Source organism: Capronia coronata (genome assembly GCF_000585585.1).
Source record: "Capronia coronata CBS 617.96 chromosome Unknown acBCG-supercont1.8, whole genome shotgun sequence".
Taxonomy (NCBI): Eukaryota; Fungi; Ascomycota; class Eurotiomycetes; order Chaetothyriales; family Herpotrichiellaceae; genus Capronia; species Capronia coronata.
In genome coordinates, this window is record NW_006912900.1 from 414,168 (window position 1) to 430,695 (window position 16,528).

Genomic DNA, 16,528 nt, shown 5'->3' on the forward strand with positions numbered 1-16,528 from the left:
GTTCGAGTGCCGAGGGAGGCGGTAGCGGAGAGGAGAGAAGGCAGTGCTTCAGTTGCTCGCGTGCCAGCTGGGAGGATTAAGGGATGGATATAGCGACCGGTCGATGAGATCGCACTTGTGCGTAGTGACCACAGGGGGGTAGACCTGGTTGGAGGCTTGCTTCGACAACGGCTGTTACAGTGTAGGACGATTGAACAACATCCCCGACGAGGAAGCTCTTAGGTATGGCCAGGGTGAGAGCATATGGTACGGTAGAGAGATAACAAAGGTTCATATACGCCGGCCATGTGGGAAGATTCCTGCGATCCTCGAGGCTTCTTCTTAGGCGTACCCCTCAGTTGCAACGCCCACTAGCTAACAGGCGCCAAGGCTACTGAGCAGTGCCTGAAGAAACCCTAGGATGCCTAGCTCGCTCTGCTAAGACGCCTAAGGAGCCTAAGACTCTCCCCCGCGCGATAGTTGAAAGGTCGTCCATTATTATTGTTTATTGCTTGACATCACTCCGCATGCCAGTGCGTTGATGGATTCATCACTGCAATTGTCTCCGAATCCAGATCCAAGTGAAACTGAAACTGTGACTTCCACCATTTCCTCTCTATATACTTAGGTATTGAGCCTCAACCGTGAATCAATACATGCGTCCTCACCTCGATTCATTGACGCGTACTATGAGCGACACCATCACTTCAATGCTAACTTAGGCAGTCATGTCACCTGCGAACCGCGAATCCCAGCCTCGAATGAGCGACGAATGAAGGGGCCGTTTGTTGTCCACCTAAGTCCAGAAGCGCCATGGAGTTTCCAACTGCGCGTCGAAAACTGAACACGTATGGAAAAGGGAATCGGAAGGTTTTGGTGCACGACATCTTCGGTTTGAGCACTCAATCACTTCAATCGACACCGGCGTTGTCTGCTTCTGGCTCTCGTGAGCAGCCTCCAGAACCCTCCCAACATGACGCTGTACCGCAATCCGAAACCCAAGGCGCAATGAACAGGACGACGAGTGACACCTCCACCGGTCGACCTGGGGGACAGAGGACCACCTTGGCCAGTAAAAGCGTGTCGGCGGTTCCATCGCCGAGAAAAACGTCCCCTTCGTCTCTCTTTGAGATTGAAAGCTCTGATGATGACTCCTCTGGACTCAGAGCGAAGCGACCCTTGAAGAAGCGGAAAGTAGTGTCTCCGCAAAGAGAGCCTAGTGCTGGCGTTGAGGTCAATAGGTTGGGAAGGGGGTTGTTGTCTAAGAGCCAGTCAGGCAGCGTTAAGCCGGAGACGACGGTGCCACGGAAACAAGGGGTGGGGGAGGAAATGGGAAAGGGCTCCTTCAGGCCTCTGGATCCCCCGGTGCTGAAAACAGATTCAAGGCCAAAGAAACAGATACCAAAGATGAAGCCGGCCAGCACACAGCCTGTGGAAAGGCAGGCGAAACGACTAGGGGCCCGACCAACCTCTCCAGACGTGCTCTCCTTAGCGAGAAAGACAACCAACAAAGTCCTTCACATCGGTAGTGATTCTTCCGCGCACCAGTCGGACGACTCCAATGTGCTGGCCTCGTCACGCCACAGCACTCCGAAGCGAAGGCGACTTGCACCTGATGGGGGTGCAGTTGATTCTCCGAGTCCGTCAGAACTCCACATGACCGCTCTGAGATTGACATCAGACACGATTGGACAAGAACTGAACCTATCTTCTGATGACGAAGAAATGACCGATGAGAGTCAGACAAGTCGTCCTCCGCTGCGAGGCCGCAGAAGACTTGTCGACAGACTGGACGCTCCCGCTTCTCGAAATATGGGCAGGATGCATTCAAGAGGGCGCTTGCACACGGGAGAAACATCGAAACAGACTTCCAGTCAGCCGGTCAGTGGCACGGCATCCCCTGGCAGGGCGGGTGCAGCGCCTCTGTTGGTGAGGGCGGACACAGCTCCCTTGAGTGTCTCCAGCGCCGCCCCATCAGGTCGTTCTCGCGCGACATACGCAAAGCAACGGTCATACCTGAGCGACATGGTCGACAGCTTGGAGACCCAGCAAGGATCTCTGAGCCAGTCTTCGTCTCAGCAGGACTACTTTCCGCAACTGTCGTTGGCTCCTTCGGGATCTCAGATGGATCTTGTCCACGAGGATAGCGACGACGACGATTTCACCCAAATCAAAAGCATTCACGAACTGCGACGAGGGGGTGCAATCAGGAAGTTCGACCTGGATCTACATACTATTGTGGAAGACATCGAGGCCGACTCCAAGTCGTTGCGCATTCAAGCTCTCATACAGCTGAACAAGAAGTTACAGGACGGCTCTTTCTGCCGGCACTTTCAAGATTCCGGTACCTTTGCCCGATTTCTGGAATGCGTAAAGGAGGGGGTGGACGATGTGAGCGCGACATTGATGGCATCTGTCTTCCAGAAAATGTCAGCTGGCGAGTCCTCGTCCCCAAAGAGTTGTCTCCAGATGTTGAGCGCATTGGACCGGTTGCCCTTGCACTTGCTCTCGGACACGCGATCTCTATCAAGAATTGCAAAAGATAGGGGCCAGAATCTCTCCAAACTGCTCATCAGGGATGTCAAAGACTTCGACGAGCACGTTGAGCAGGAGGATGAGCGGACTGGTAGACCTGTGAACACTGTCTTTATCGGCGCTCTCGATGGTATCTTACAAAGTCTGATCAGGCTGAAGGAACCTCTTCCTCAATTGCCTCATTCCCTGCTCGACGCGATCGTCTGCGCTCTGGTGAGGACCGAGAAGGATATGCAGGGACAGGAAGGAGCACACGGTCCTGTCAAGACGATCCAACAACTACTTTCGATTCTCGAAATCGCCTGTGCGAACCACGAACTGCTCGGATCCAGTCTGTCGAGTTCCCGCGTGTCGGAGCTTGGTGCCAGCATAGCAGGCGTCTTGGGCCGGGCTCGCCATGCCCAGCCTCTTACGGAACAGTCTTGCCTTCGGCTCATCGTCACTCTCAGCAACAACGAACCGAGAGTGTGCGACGCTCTCACGGAGAAGAGACTCATGACCACGGTCTTCCAAGTGATTGAAGACCATTTCTCGACATTGGCGGACCTTGCTGCCCGAGAGGAGGATTTCGACACCACACAGCTTGATTCCGTCATACTTGCCGTTGGCTGTTTGTTAAACCTTGCAGAATGCGCAGACGCAGCACGCGAGCAAATGCTGGAACCGGACCATGGTGGCAAGAGTCTCGCCGATCGATTGGTGGGCATGTTTAACAACCATGTCGACCAGGCATCCGAGGTGGGTGAATCTCAACGGCTAAAGGATCACGTGCTAACATGTACAGGCCATGACCATGCAACAGACTCACGTCCTGGTGGCTTTTGGATATATTTCAGCTCTGCTCTGCACCCTGTGCCTCAATGCGCAGGCCCGCAAGCAGATTTCCGAGTCTATAAAAGGAGAAGGCCTTGCCGAGTTGTTTGGCCAGGCGGACACCTTCCTCAACCATTTGCAGACGGTAGAGGCTGCGCTGGGTGACGAGGGAGGGTCTGCATCAGGATTCACGGCTCGCTTCACGGCGGTCCTGGAGAGTGTCAAACAGGAAACTCGGAATGTATGAATGATTGGACGATCAGTCGGTATTTACGAATCAGGCATCGAGCGTCCTGCCTGCATTGGGCGTTGGATGAGCGAGGGTTGGACAATGTCTGGAGTCGTCGGCCTGGATTGCATAGAGGCACGATACCCTGGACATATTTGCTAGATGAGACCATAATCAAGAGCTGTTTGTTGTCATACTAGCCGCAGTGTGTTGGTGATTCTGTTTGTTTGCTACTAGGTACCTAGTGTCTGAAGGAAGGTAAAGAAAGGTTATCTTCGTCAAGATGAAGTGTTGAGCAATTGGCGCAGAGACAAGGAAATTCCCCCAGGATGGCGCAGGCTGCAGCCCGCAGACCGCAGGCTGGGATCTCCAGGCTTTCAAGACGCCTAACGGAGACCAGACTCGTATGATGCTCGTTCATCATCAGTCCGTGCGTGCAATAGTGAGAGGTAAACTATGCTCTGACTATCAGTTATGCTACCATGTAGAGGTGTAACTGACCACCATCCTCCATCTATCCTCTGTCCTCTGTCCTTTTCCGACTCCATTGATACGGTAGCTCCAGACACCTCAAGTGTCTCTAATCAACTCAACTGTCGCCTGTTGTGGCAAGTTGTTCCTTCCGGAAATCCAGACCTTGGACTCTCAAATATAGGCTCCGCAACCGCCGTCATCCTGCGAGTTCCCATTACCTACAACTATTCGCTTTCGGTTTAGAACCCATCTGAACCTCACCACCTATGGCTCTGCCGGGTCTATTATTGTTTTGCATCTAGGGAAAAACCACATAACCGCTACCTGGCATTTATTTTCTCGCTACCTAGTAACACAAGTCCAACAGTACAACACAGAACCTCCTTGACCTGAGACCTTCCGAGCCCTCCCTCATCCTACTTCCCTCCATCCGTGCTCGGAGAGACCACCACATGCCATAGGCGGTGTATATTCCGAACCCGCTCCTCTCTAGCCTCTCTCTTGTATTCGACTTCACGGCGTATCCTTCTTCCTGATCTCTGCAATACTTCCCGAACCGACACATACAAACCATACACTCCAAGACATGGCTCCCTCCGTCAAGCAGCGCAAGATTGCAATCCTGGGCAGTCGTTCCGTCGGTATGTTCGACAGTGCTCATCCGGTGGCCCTTGTCAAGTTTGGCCGGGCTCGCGTTGGTCGCCAACCATTGTTATGATGATGCTATACCGAATAGAAAGAAGAAGAGTGTTGACGTTGACGATGTGAATTGTGCATAGGCAAATCATCGCTTACGGTGCAATACTGCGAAGGCCATTTTGTCGAAAGCTACTATCCTACCATCGAGAACACCTTTAGCCACGAAATCGTCTATAAAGGCCAGACCTATCTCACCGAAATCATCGATACTGCAGGACAGGTTGGGCCCCCACCCCTTTTTTTGTTCTTGGGTTTCGGACAGACATGCGCAAGAGATATTACCCTGAGGATTGGGATCGGGTTGGATTGGACAGGACTATGCTGACATGGGGGAACCAAAACAGGATGAATACAGTCTTATGAACTCGAAGCTGTATATCGGCATACACGGTTATTTGATCGTCTATTCGGTTGCGTCGAGACAGTCGTTTGAGATGGTCCGAATCATCCGAGACAAACTCCTCAATCACCTGGTATGTGTTTCCGTCTGTTTGGGAGTTGGAGGATTGTGTAGTCTATTTGGGCGTTCATGTCGGCTAATTGCTTTCCTGGGGGTGTTCGTGGTATAGGGCGCAGATTCAGTACCGATCATGATTGTCGGAAACAAGTGTGACGTCGATGCCGCAAGGCTACGCAAAGTATCTCCCGAAGAAGGCCAGAAGCTGGGGCAAGAACTCGATTGCGGCTGGATCGAGACCAGTGCTCGGAATAACATCAATGTCGCCAAGGCCTTTGAGATGATGATTGCCGAAATCGAGAAGTCGCAGGAACCGGACAAGCCTGCCGGCGGTGGGAAGTGTCTGGTGATGTGAGTTGTCATTGGAACAGGGACAACAAGAGGAAGCAAGAAGATGCCACTGAAGAGACGGGATTACGAGGCACAACGAATTTGGCGTGGAACACTATCCAGATGGGAGATGTTGTCGATGGAGGCCCGTATCAGACGCCCGGCGAAGGTCTCTTCATAAGTTCAAGGCATGTATGCATGGGTTCGGCGTCCTCAAGGTATGGCTGGGTGAGTGTATGGGACAGCGTTGTCGAGATTGCTTCGTTTATGTTTCATGCGGGGCATTGGCAGGGCTGGTTAGACATCTGAGATCAGGACATGTGGGAGGTCGGCCGGTTTGTCTTGTCAGCGGGTTTGGTTCGCCTTTGGGGACTTGGGGATGCTGTGGTATGTATCGTCGCTCGTTGCGTTTTGGTGTACCGTTATGCTATGCCGCGTTGATTTGTTACCAGAATCATGTACAGTTCCTGCTCGGTTTAATCCAAACAAATCCAGACAAATCAATCACAGTGTGTTCGAAACCCTAGTCTGGTTGTGAGTGAAATACGGATTGAAGACCTGTTCGTGCTGTCGATAGTCTTGATATTGTAATGTGCTGTCTGTCCTATGAAAACGGCCTGTCGACCATATACTAGTATGTCGTTGGATGGGCAGGCGGCGTTCATTCGGCCATCGTAGCATGCCTGTCCCTAGTAGACAGTATCTAGTAATAAGTGGTACATATATCGTAAATGTATGCGTATTGTATGGGGTAAACATTCCCCAGACTTTCGGCAAAGGTAAGTGGAGAAAGATCTACGGCTAGCCACGATTGCTACATCAGGTCAAGATATGTTGATATGTTGATATGTTGATATGTTGATATGTTGATATGGTGAAACGATATATTGATATGAATAAGATAAAGCGTGATGGACGAATACACAAAGGATTCCAACCCCTTCTTTCTCCTAGCTGTCTAGATGGGTATGTAATGAACATTTCCCCCATTGGGAAGCGCGAATGTGTGAGATCAATCCAAACGACCGAGGGGCATTAGACTTTGTGGTTAGGTATATTTCGGCATCTGAGAAAGGTCACAGGAAGGAGGAGTGCACCTTTGGTAGGTAGCCTTGTGCGAGTTATCCAACAGGGCGGGACTCTGTTCAAGGCAAGGTTGAACGTGGTGGACGCTGAACACTGGACACTAGACAATGGAGATAGACACTGGCATCATGTTGCATGCTGTTCGGGTAAGTCAAGATCCGGATTTGCGGGGGAGGATATGGGTTTGCCCCGACGTTTGCCCCGACGTTTGCCCGCTTGATATGGGGGATTGATTTTGCGGGGGTGGTCGGTTGTAGAGGTGTCATGTCCAATGAGATCCATCATTGCATTCCCCGGATTGAGAGGAGCGAGGAGCACACCTGGATTTGGACTCTTGGAGATCAGGTGGGTGGACGTGAGGAGAGGTGGTCGAACCGCTGATCACAATAAGATGAATGAAATGTCCTTGAGTTGACGGCCGGCGTATATTATATCTTGAATGCCTACCTTAGCCAAACATCCGGCCTGAGCAGTTCCCCGATCGCTCCTCCCTCTCTCTTTGAAGCCGAGGTTCTGATTGTTCATTCTGATTGTTGGCAAGTTTCAAACTCGTAATCACTGCAAGCATGTCTCCAGGACGGGTGACTGAGCTAGATGAGTACGATTTTATCGTTTGGTAAGTTCGGCCAGGACTTGAGAAGACAGAAGGCTTCGAGAAAATGCTGACAGAATCTCGTTTCCCAGCGGCGCCGGAACATCAGGGTGCGTGGTAGCGGGTCGACTTGCTGAAGACAGCAATTCTCGGATCCTGCTGGTCGAAGCAGGTCCTCACAACCAAGATTTGGAGAATGTGCATATGGTCGGAGGCTGGTCCAAAAACTTCGACTCGGAGACGGATTGGAATCTCGTCACCGAGCCCATGGAGGGCGTCGATGGGAGGCAGGTCAAGCTCAGCCGAGGCAAATTCTTGGGGGGCTCGAGTGGCGTGAACGGCACGCTCTGTGTTCGGGGGTGCAAGCAGGACTATGATGACTGGAAGTGAGAACTAAGGAGCATTTTCGCGTGACTGGGAAAAAGTCATGCTGACACAGTCCTAGTCTGCCCGGATGGTCTGGCGAGGAGATGTTCGCATCCATGTGCAAAGTGAGAGTCGAGTGCAGGGTTCAGGACAGCAGTCACTGATGGGGTATCCAGTCCGAGTCATTCCACAACAAACCGTGGTTCGAGGCGAATGAGAACGCCCACGGTTATGATGGGCCGCTCCACACCGAGCCGCATGATCTCGCCCCGATCTCGAAACTGTTGCTCGAGTCCATGGAATCGACGGGTCTGCCGTTGGTCCCTGATATGTTCAGTACGGGGGAAACCGCGCATGGCTGTGGACATGTTCCGCGAACACGTATGACGCGGAAGATATTGTTGGGTGTGTGCAAGCTGACAAGTTGTGAAAGATCATCAAGGCATTCGGACCACCGCGGCCGATTTTGTGACAAATGCTCACCATCGGAATAATATCGACATCGTCGTTGAGACCGTCGTGGACAAGATCAACTTCGAGCAGAAAGACGGCGACTTACAAGCCACAGGCGTGAGTCTTGTCGACAGAAGTGGAGGCAAACGAGCCGTCAAAGCCAGAAAGGAAATCACGGTCTCTGCAGGTACTAGAACGTACCTTGAGTCTTCAAGCCAGCATTGACGGTCGTAGGGTCATATTGCTCCCCAGCGATTCTTCTTCGTTCAGGAATAGGACCAAAGGCGGAACTCGAGAAGTTAGGCATCCACTGCCTTGTCGATTCGCCTGGCGTCGGAAAGAATCTGCTTGATCATCTTGTACGGTTGGATCTTGCTTGCGACAAATACCGGCTGACTTGCCAACAGATCGTGTTTGCGTTTTACGAGACCGAGCAGGAAGGCTTGACAAATGATTCCATGGTGTAAGTGACGTCCCTCGACTGCTTTGCCGCTGACTGGGACAACAGATACCACGGCGACGCTGCAATGGCCGCCTACATGTTGTATAAGGACAAGAAAGAAGGCGTTTTATCCACCTTCCCGTTCGGTGCTTTCGCCTTCGCCAGACTGGACGATAGGTTGCAAGACGACCCCTTATGGAGGGAGGCGAAAAAGGAGCCGGGTCGCGATCCGATGGGACTGTCGCCTAATCAGCCTAACATTGAGTTCTTCACCACCGAAGTAAGTCCTCTGACTGGGCGACTGGAACTCGAATGTCTGGAAACCGCTAACACCGTGGAAGCTGTACGGCGGTCCAAAGCAGTACGCCGATTTTCCGATAGGTAGGTGGCGACAGCCAGAGCCAGATATCCAGCCCAGCTGAGCATCTTACTGGTGCTAGACAAGAAGCATGCCTTTGCGATGATCACGGAGCTCTTCTCCCCACGATCCAAAGGCACCGTGACCTTGAAATCGACCGACCCCTTGGAGAACCCAGCGATAGACTGCAACTACCTTGCGGATGCGCTCGACCTGTTGGTTCTGACCGAAGGCTGCAGACTTGGAAACGAGATAGTCATGCAAGGAGCCGGGACGAAGGATGTCGTGAAAGGTTCATGGCCTCCTAGTGAGCGTCCAGACCTAGAACTTGCGAGACGAGAAGTTGACCCGTCGTCCAGGTTTGACACATCATGCTTTTACCGCTCGAGAAGAGTGGATCCCGTACGTGAAACAGCATGCAACAACATGCTACCATGCGGCCGGGACGTGCAAGATGGGACGCTCCGACGACAGGATGGCCGTCCTTGACGAAAAGCTGTCAGTTCGGGGGGTGAAGGGCCTCAGAGTGGCGGACTGCAGTGTCATGCCCACTCTCCATTGCGGCCATACCCAAATGCCTGCGTATGCTCTGCAATGATTGCTGATTATGATTGTGCTGACCACATGAACCTTAGGTATGGAATTGGGGAAAAGGCGGCGGACGTGATAAAGGAGACTTGGTCGAAGCTGTGAGACGGGTGCCGGGTTCATGGACGCGGTCTATCTGGACACCGAGGTGATAGATATAAGCCGAAGCATGCCACCTTGACTTGGATAAAATGCAAGGCTTGACCGAGTCATATCAGTCTTTGTAGACACGTTGAAAGGGAGGAAGGAGAAAGGAGAAACTGGATGTCGTCGTCGGTTCAGAGCTGTAATGGATATTTCGGTAATTACCAGAATATACCACGGGAATCGCGGCACTTGGCATGTATTTCTGGTCTTTTGACGTTTTTAATTCGGCCTCAGTTCACGTTTTCCACTCTCATTACCTAGTAGGTACGAACGCTCCATGTACCTATAACTTTCTATCATTCGAACACTTTTTCTAATTGGAGTTTTCTATTGCGTACAGAGCGTGCACGTACACTCATTCATTTGTGCAATGCCCCCAAGAACACAACCTGTGCTGCTGAGATCACTCACGTCCCGGAAAGTCCAGAAGCGCCATTTCAGCCAAGGGCTTCGCCGTGCAGACCAAACATGGGGTGAGAAGGAGGATCTGGATACGGCATGGATGGACGAGCGAACCTCATCCAACGAGAGAGTGCCCCTCCACAAGACGAGACGAGTGTTTTCCGGCATCCAGCCTACCGGGGTGCCACATCTAGGAAACTATCTTGGAGCTCTTCGACAGTGGAAACGCTTCCACGACCAGTCGACCGATCCGAATTTCTCCATCAACTATGAACCTGAGCAGTATTTCTCCGTTGTCGACTTGCATTCCCTGACCGGGGATATTGCTCCACAAGATCGGTTACGGCTGAGGAAGGAATCGTTTGCTTCGTTACTGGCTATGGGACTGCATAATACCGCTGAGACTACTGTTTTCTTTCAATCCGATGTGCGTTTCCATCTATACTCCTAAAGTCTGAGATCATTGTTCTTACAGTCTGTCAGGTGTGGTGTCATTCGGAGTTGATGTGGATTTTGAGTACTTTTGCGTCCACTGGCTATCTTTCGAGGATGACACAATGGAAGGTATGAGTTCTCTTTTACTTCCTCGAGCTTCTCTCGTTAGCAGGACTGTATACTAAACTGTCATTGCAGAGCAAGTTAAATCTACCGGACACTGCCAACCTGGACAGTGACGAGGCTACGGCCAAACTCAAATTGGGACTGTTCTCATATCCTGTGCTGCAAGCAGCCGACATACTGTTGTACCGGTAAGTTCAATGCCGGATGCACCATTGCCTGTCGCTAATCAAGCCTAGTGCTTCCATGGTGCCAGTCGGGGAAGATCAGTTACAGCATATCGAATTCACTCGCTCTCTGGCACGGACTTTCAACTCACATGTCCAGAGAGTCGGCTCGGGTCAAGCTGTGTTCCGAATACCATGGCCAGTTTTGTGTATGTGGTTGTTACCTCGTTGACCAGTGTTGCGACCATGCTGACCTGCCATGTTAGCCCCTGCCAAACGAATCATGTCTCTCAAACGACCAACACAAAAGATGTCCAAATCCGATCCTGACCCCAAGTCACGGATTCTCATCACCGACAGCAAAGAAGACATCTACGCCAAAGTCAAGGGAGCCGTGACCGATTCGGAGCCGGGCATTTCCTTCGACCCGGAACGGCGGCCGGGCGTGTCGAACTTGATTGAGATACTGAAACACGTCACGGAATCTAATCAGCCGTCGCAGTTCATTGCCAAGGATCTGGAGAACACGAGTATGCGCGCGTTCAAGGAGATGGTTGCAGGGGAAATCGTCAAGGCTTTGGACGGCATCCGCGACAATTTCTTGGAGCTGATGCAACCCAACAATTCCCGACTGCATGACGAAGTGTTTCAGGGCGGGTGGAAGGCGCGAGACAAAGCCAAGAGTACTCTGCAAGATGTCAAACAGTCTCTCGGTCTGCAGACATTGGCTCTGCCATGGTTGGAAAAGGAGCGTCAGCCCAGGAAAGACTCTCGTCCCGAACGAGTCGTCAGAAAAGAGGAAGAGCTGGATTCACCCTCGTCCAGTCCGGACCAATTCGAGGGCGCACCCATCAGACATAGCTCGGCCGAGGCTCATGTGCCGATCCGGCATATTCCAGTTGGACATGAGAAGAGATCTAGCGGTCGTTCGGGGAGGTCTTGACGGCAGCATCCTCGGGCAGTGGAGGAGACACTTCCAGTGACTAAATCGAGCAAGAGCTCCACGGGACTGCGAATGGAACATATACTCTTCCAGACAGGTGATGAGCAGTCAGACTCCGGAAAGAACGTCTAATGACAAGATCTGCGGTTTGTTGCCGACGAGGCTGCAGCCCCCCAAAAGTATTTTTGGCCATGAGTTTGCAACCGGAACATGCGGCGAGGCTGAAGCGATTGGAACGACGTCATTGGCCGCCAAGCAGCTCTCCAAATTGCGCCGGATATTGTTATAGTACCAGCTGCTTCTCTCCATGTACCATTAGATTCTTTTCGGCGACTCACCTTCAGCGAGGATACTTGATACTGTACAATAATAGAGGGGGTTCACCAATCCTTCTGCTTCTGTACCACACTCTCCTTTCGCCTCTTCCCTTTTCTCCTGTTCCTCCCGCGCAAGAATGCACATCCCACGCATCCCAGTCGCCAATCGCGTGCCATTGACCTTGTCAACACACCGGGCTTTTTCAAGCAGTAGCCTCCGCCGCGATGTGGTCGACCTTGCCTTCCACCGATACGACCCGCCGGACAACACTTCGATCCAAGGACCAGCGGTGATCGTGATGCACGGGCTGTTCGGGTCGCAAAGGAACAACCGCACGTTGAGTAAGTAAGGAGCACCGAACACCACAACCGTCGACCGTCGACCGACCATGGAGCCCACCCATTGCAAACCCAACAAGTCAAAGAAGCTGGGGCCAGAAGTCAAAAAGAAAAAGGAAAACCGAAAAGGCAAAAGAACAAGGCTGACTGACTGGTTTTCTCCATCACAGAGCGCTAGCCAAAGACCTTTCCCGACCCATCTACACGATCGATCTCCGCAACCACGGCGACAGCCCTCACACGCCGGTCCACGACTATCTCTCGATGGCGGCGGACGTGGAACACTTCATCGCCACGCAAAACATCACCCGGCCCACGCTGATGGGCCATTCGATGGGCGCCAAAGTGGCCATGGCGCTCGCCCTGGGCGCCCCGGACAAATACTCGGCCCTGATCCCCGTGGACAACGCGCCCGTCGACGCCGCGCTCAAGTCGGATTTCGGCACCTACGTCAAGGCCATGCGCGAGATCGAAGACCACCGCCCGCCCATCACCAAGCAGAGCGACGCCGACAAGATCCTCGCCAAGTACGAGCCGGACCTGACCATCCGCCAGTTCCTGTTGACCAATCTGGTCAAGATGCCCGCCGGCGGAGCCGAGTATCAAGACCACGCCCATCACACGGGCGATCGCCACGCCCAGAAGACCGAGTTGCGCTTCCGCATCCCGCTGCAGACCCTGGCCAAGGCGTTGCCTGCCATGGCCGATTTCCCGTTCAAGGACCCCGATCGGGCACGGTACGAGGGGCCGACGCTGGTCGTGCGCGGCACGAAATCCCATTATGTTGCGGATGAGATGTTGCCGTTGATCGGTCGCTTCTTTCCGCAGTTCGAGTTGTTGGAGTTCGATTGTGGCCATTGGGTCATGAGTGAGAAGTTTGAGGAGTTTCGCGCTGGAGTTGTCGAATGGATTGGGAGGGTGGTGGATGAGAGGGAGAGACAGAGATGATGGAACACATTCTGCGATACGTGCATTCTGAAACTGAAGATCAGTATTGCAGACATGCAACACTCCACCCCAGGTGAATCAAGAATTCCGCCCTCGCAAGCCGTTACTGTTTGCACCGTACTGCTGCAAAGGGCGGACGATCCTTGATCGGCTCCATGGCACATACAAAAGAGGGTCCCACAGAGGCAGTAACAATGTCCACTGGATCTGGGTGTCTCAATGGCTGAACAACACAACACACCATATCAGGAGTCAGTCGCGCTCGGCAAAACATAGACAAGTGCATAAGAATGAACCATAGACCTAAGATCTGTTTTCTGAACGTTGTGTGATTTTTTAGCAACAAGCTATGCTATGACCCATCTGGGCCATGAAATCTAGCATAATCCACTTTCAGCCCATTGCTGTATTTTTGGCGCCGTCATGGGAATTCCCACGAGAACCTTGTGGTAACAACAATCTTCATGCCCTTCATGCCGCGACCATTTCCACTACCCTGGTCATCGACTGCACTACCAGACTTCCATCGCCTGGGTGTCTTCTTTCCGAGGGCATTCCACTTCTCCAATGTGTTTCTTTCTTGTCATGCACACACACAGTAGCCCCGTTGCCCATGATTGTAGATGATGACCGTCACAACCGCCCCATCATTTAAACACTCTCCAGAGGCGCAGGCTCCTTGAATTCCCGCTCGACCTTCTGACCAGCATCATCGGTGCTGCTCTCGCCGTGAAGCGCAAGCAGAGCACCGAGATCGAACTTGGGAGCCTTGAGCAGCTTGACCTTGCGGATATGGACGTTCTGGAGGGGGTAGATGCCTTGGGTGGTCTTCTCGATTTCGCGGCCAATGACCTCAGGGATGAGCTTGCCAGTGAGCTGGGCGAGGGTAACGGAGGTAGCCTCACGCTGGATGATCTCGGTCATCTTCTTGCGAATCGCGCGGATCTGGGACGATTGAGCGTAGGTGGTCTTCTTGATCTGGTTGGGTCGGCGCTTGGTGAAGGCAATGGCGAACAGGCGGATCAAGTAGTCGTCAGTGGTCTTGACCGTCACATTGGCCTCGATCAAAGTCTGCCACTTGCGCACCAAAGATCGCAGTTTGTCCGAGGTGAAGTCCAATCCGTGGAAGTTGGTCAAGCAGTTCTTGCCTTGAACCTCGTCGATTCGCAGCTTGACCTTGCGGAAAGCGTGGTCTTCATCACTCTGAAGGTCGGCCAAGCTGACTTCGACGATTCGTCCCTTCAACGCATCGTTCGCCGATTTGAGACCGGTTGTGCGGTTCACCAAAGTTTTGCCCACACTGGTCCGTTTATCAGCCATTTTTCTCCCATTTCAGCTCATTCTTTCTACTCACTCTCTCGTGTTGAAGGTCGAAGGTGCCCGCAGGCTATACCAGTCCTTTCGAGCAAAGGGATCTTGAGTTCGCTTCTTGATGCCCTTTCTAGATTTACTAATCCGTTTGTTCTTGCCGACAGCCATGATGGCGACGATGAGAAGAGAAGATTGAGGTGTTGGGAGGGGGTGGTGGTGGTGTTGTGAGGTTGAAGACGAAGTTGAGATAGAAAGTCGAGGTGGAAGAAATGAGATGCGGATAATTCATGTGACTGCGGACTTGAATTTTGGTCGCACCTTCCTCAACTTCTGTGCATCTTGGCGAACCCCACCTTCCACTCAGGCTGTACTTTACATTGGGTACGTGGATGGCCAATAAATGGTGACTGCACCGCATTCAAGTTATTGCAGCTGCTGCGGCCAAGAGTCAAACTGCGTCAAGAACAAAGTTCCCCAATTATTGCTCCTGGGTAAGAGATTCGCTCTGAACCTTCTTCCATCATCACCTCTACTGTGTAGGTAAGGTACGTACAAACACCATTTGTGCCTTGATACTTCTTATCTTGCCGCACAATACAGTTCTGAAAGTCCACGATGATACGATTAAGGTAAAGGGGACTTGACTTGGTCAATCTACGGTGGGAGAAGATAACATTGACTCAGCGGTACGCTGGAAGCTACAGGTGTCAGGTTGGCTCTTGGATTTATGGCTCACTGTCTGATGGCATTCATGCTCTTCACAACTTGAAGCACAGAGAGCAGGTGGTGATACATGATAAGGTGGTCTGCGTGTGATGCAGAAGCGATCACTCTCATTTTGCTTTTCCAGACGTTGCGTTTTATTCCCCTTGTCGTGTGCTAATCGTTGCAAACCGGAAAAATGGTGGAACAACACCAGCGTTTCCCTCCTGCTTGATGCTGCTTCATCCTCTGACTCTCTGCTACCTCTCATACGCACGCTTTGTTATCCAAACCTCATTGGACGACCATGTCGCTGCCTGCAGAAGTGGAGCCCTCCCGGCAGAACTGGCCTGTCAGAGGAGCCTTCGTCTTGGGAGGGACGGCGTCCTCGTGGAAGAAACGACTCAGGTGTTGGACGTAGACCGCCCTCTTGAACTCCTCGCTCACTTTGATGTGATTAAGCCCTCCAGGTAAGCAATTATGTCTAAAGAAAATATTCTTTCGTTAAAGGCCGCCGACTGGAATCTTTCTTCTAGAAATATGTTCTCGGAGGCTATTATAACCTCAAATTTTATACCTAGCCATCCTAATATTCCGATTCTGCCTCCGGAGTCCGCCAGTGACATTGAGGCACCAGCAACCTCTTAGGGAGAGGTTGACTTTGGGTTATCGCCTCCGGCATCCCCGGCCTCAAAGGCCTCTACCACGGAGGACCTCCCGGCGGGCATCGAGTACCTTTAGGGCTCATTTGTCCCGGCCAAACGGGGGCGCGACGGGGAGGCGGAGGAGGAGAAGAGGAGGAGGAGAAGGAGCCGCCGAAGAAGAAGAGGAAGACGATGATGATCCGGGCCAGGATGACCCACACGTCGACTCCGGCGACCAGGAGGGCGCTGATGACAACGACGACGACGACAAAGTCGTCGTGAAAACGACCCTATAATGGGCGTTTTGAAGCTGTAAGAAAAGAAGAAAACGAAAAAAAAAAGAGAAAAAAACTAAAGTGAGTTGCCCTTTTCCAGAATCACATTAGTATACTACTACGTACTAACATCTTCCAGAAAAAGCCTCTGGCGACCAGCCTGTCAAGTCCCCCTGGTCCTTGCCGGGTTTCCACCTTATATGGTCGAATCTTCGACCATGGGCCCGCCAACTTCGTCTTCAGCTTGAGGCGCGGTAATCGTTCGTCCACAAAAACACCTTTAGTCGGGACTCCTTCTTACATCTCCTCCTCGACCTACATGAGCGAGCTCTCGGCCATTTCTCCACCCCGGTTGTTCCTACTCTCAATATCAG

General features: G+C 52.3%; 6 protein-coding genes across 6 annotated transcripts; 5 read left to right on the plus strand and 1 right to left on the minus strand.

The window, feature by feature from the left end:
• Positions 1-792: 792 nt before the first annotated feature.
• Positions 793-3,574, plus strand: A1O1_08403 (uncharacterized protein; the record flags this gene model as incomplete). The annotated part of the gene is made up of 2 exons (XM_007729265.1): positions 793-3,252; positions 3,299-3,574. The coding sequence occupies 2 exons, from the start codon at positions 793-795 to the stop codon at positions 3,572-3,574; spliced, it is 2,736 nt and encodes a 911-aa protein (XP_007727455.1).
• Positions 3,575-4,616: 1,042 nt separating this feature from the next.
• On the plus strand, positions 4,617-5,541 carry A1O1_08404 (GTP-binding protein rhb1; the record flags this gene model as incomplete). The annotated part of the gene is made up of 4 exons (XM_007729266.1): positions 4,617-4,671; positions 4,810-4,949; positions 5,074-5,202; positions 5,299-5,541. 4 exons carry the CDS (start codon positions 4,617-4,619, stop codon positions 5,539-5,541), a joined length of 567 nt encoding a protein of 188 aa, XP_007727456.1.
• A 1,627-nt stretch (positions 5,542-7,168) lies between these two features.
• Positions 7,169-9,411, plus strand: A1O1_08405 (uncharacterized protein; the record flags this gene model as incomplete). The annotated part of the gene is made up of 11 exons (XM_007729267.1): positions 7,169-7,218; positions 7,287-7,580; positions 7,640-7,685; positions 7,737-7,941; positions 7,994-8,200; positions 8,248-8,372; positions 8,421-8,476; positions 8,522-8,735; positions 8,797-8,836; positions 8,896-9,120; positions 9,173-9,411. The coding sequence occupies 11 exons, from the start codon at positions 7,169-7,171 to the stop codon at positions 9,409-9,411; spliced, it is 1,701 nt and encodes a 566-aa protein (XP_007727457.1).
• A 507-nt stretch (positions 9,412-9,918) lies between these two features.
• A1O1_08406 (tryptophanyl-tRNA synthetase) lies at positions 9,919-11,618 on the plus strand (the record flags this gene model as incomplete). The annotated part of the gene is made up of 5 exons (XM_007729268.1): positions 9,919-10,377; positions 10,434-10,514; positions 10,584-10,699; positions 10,748-10,884; positions 10,942-11,618. 5 exons carry the CDS (start codon positions 9,919-9,921, stop codon positions 11,616-11,618), a joined length of 1,470 nt encoding a protein of 489 aa, XP_007727458.1.
• A 454-nt stretch (positions 11,619-12,072) lies between these two features.
• Positions 12,073-13,222, plus strand: A1O1_08407 (uncharacterized protein; the record flags this gene model as incomplete). Its single annotated transcript, XM_007729269.1, has 2 exons — positions 12,073-12,281; positions 12,445-13,222. 2 exons carry the CDS (start codon positions 12,073-12,075, stop codon positions 13,220-13,222), a joined length of 987 nt encoding a protein of 328 aa, XP_007727459.1.
• A 651-nt stretch (positions 13,223-13,873) lies between these two features.
• A1O1_08408 (40S ribosomal protein S1) lies at positions 13,874-14,701 on the minus strand (the record flags this gene model as incomplete). Its single annotated transcript, XM_007729270.1, has 2 exons — positions 13,874-14,522; positions 14,577-14,701. The coding sequence occupies 2 exons, from the start codon at positions 14,699-14,701 to the stop codon at positions 13,874-13,876; spliced, it is 774 nt and encodes a 257-aa protein (XP_007727460.1).
• Positions 14,702-16,528: the final 1,827 nt, after the last annotated feature.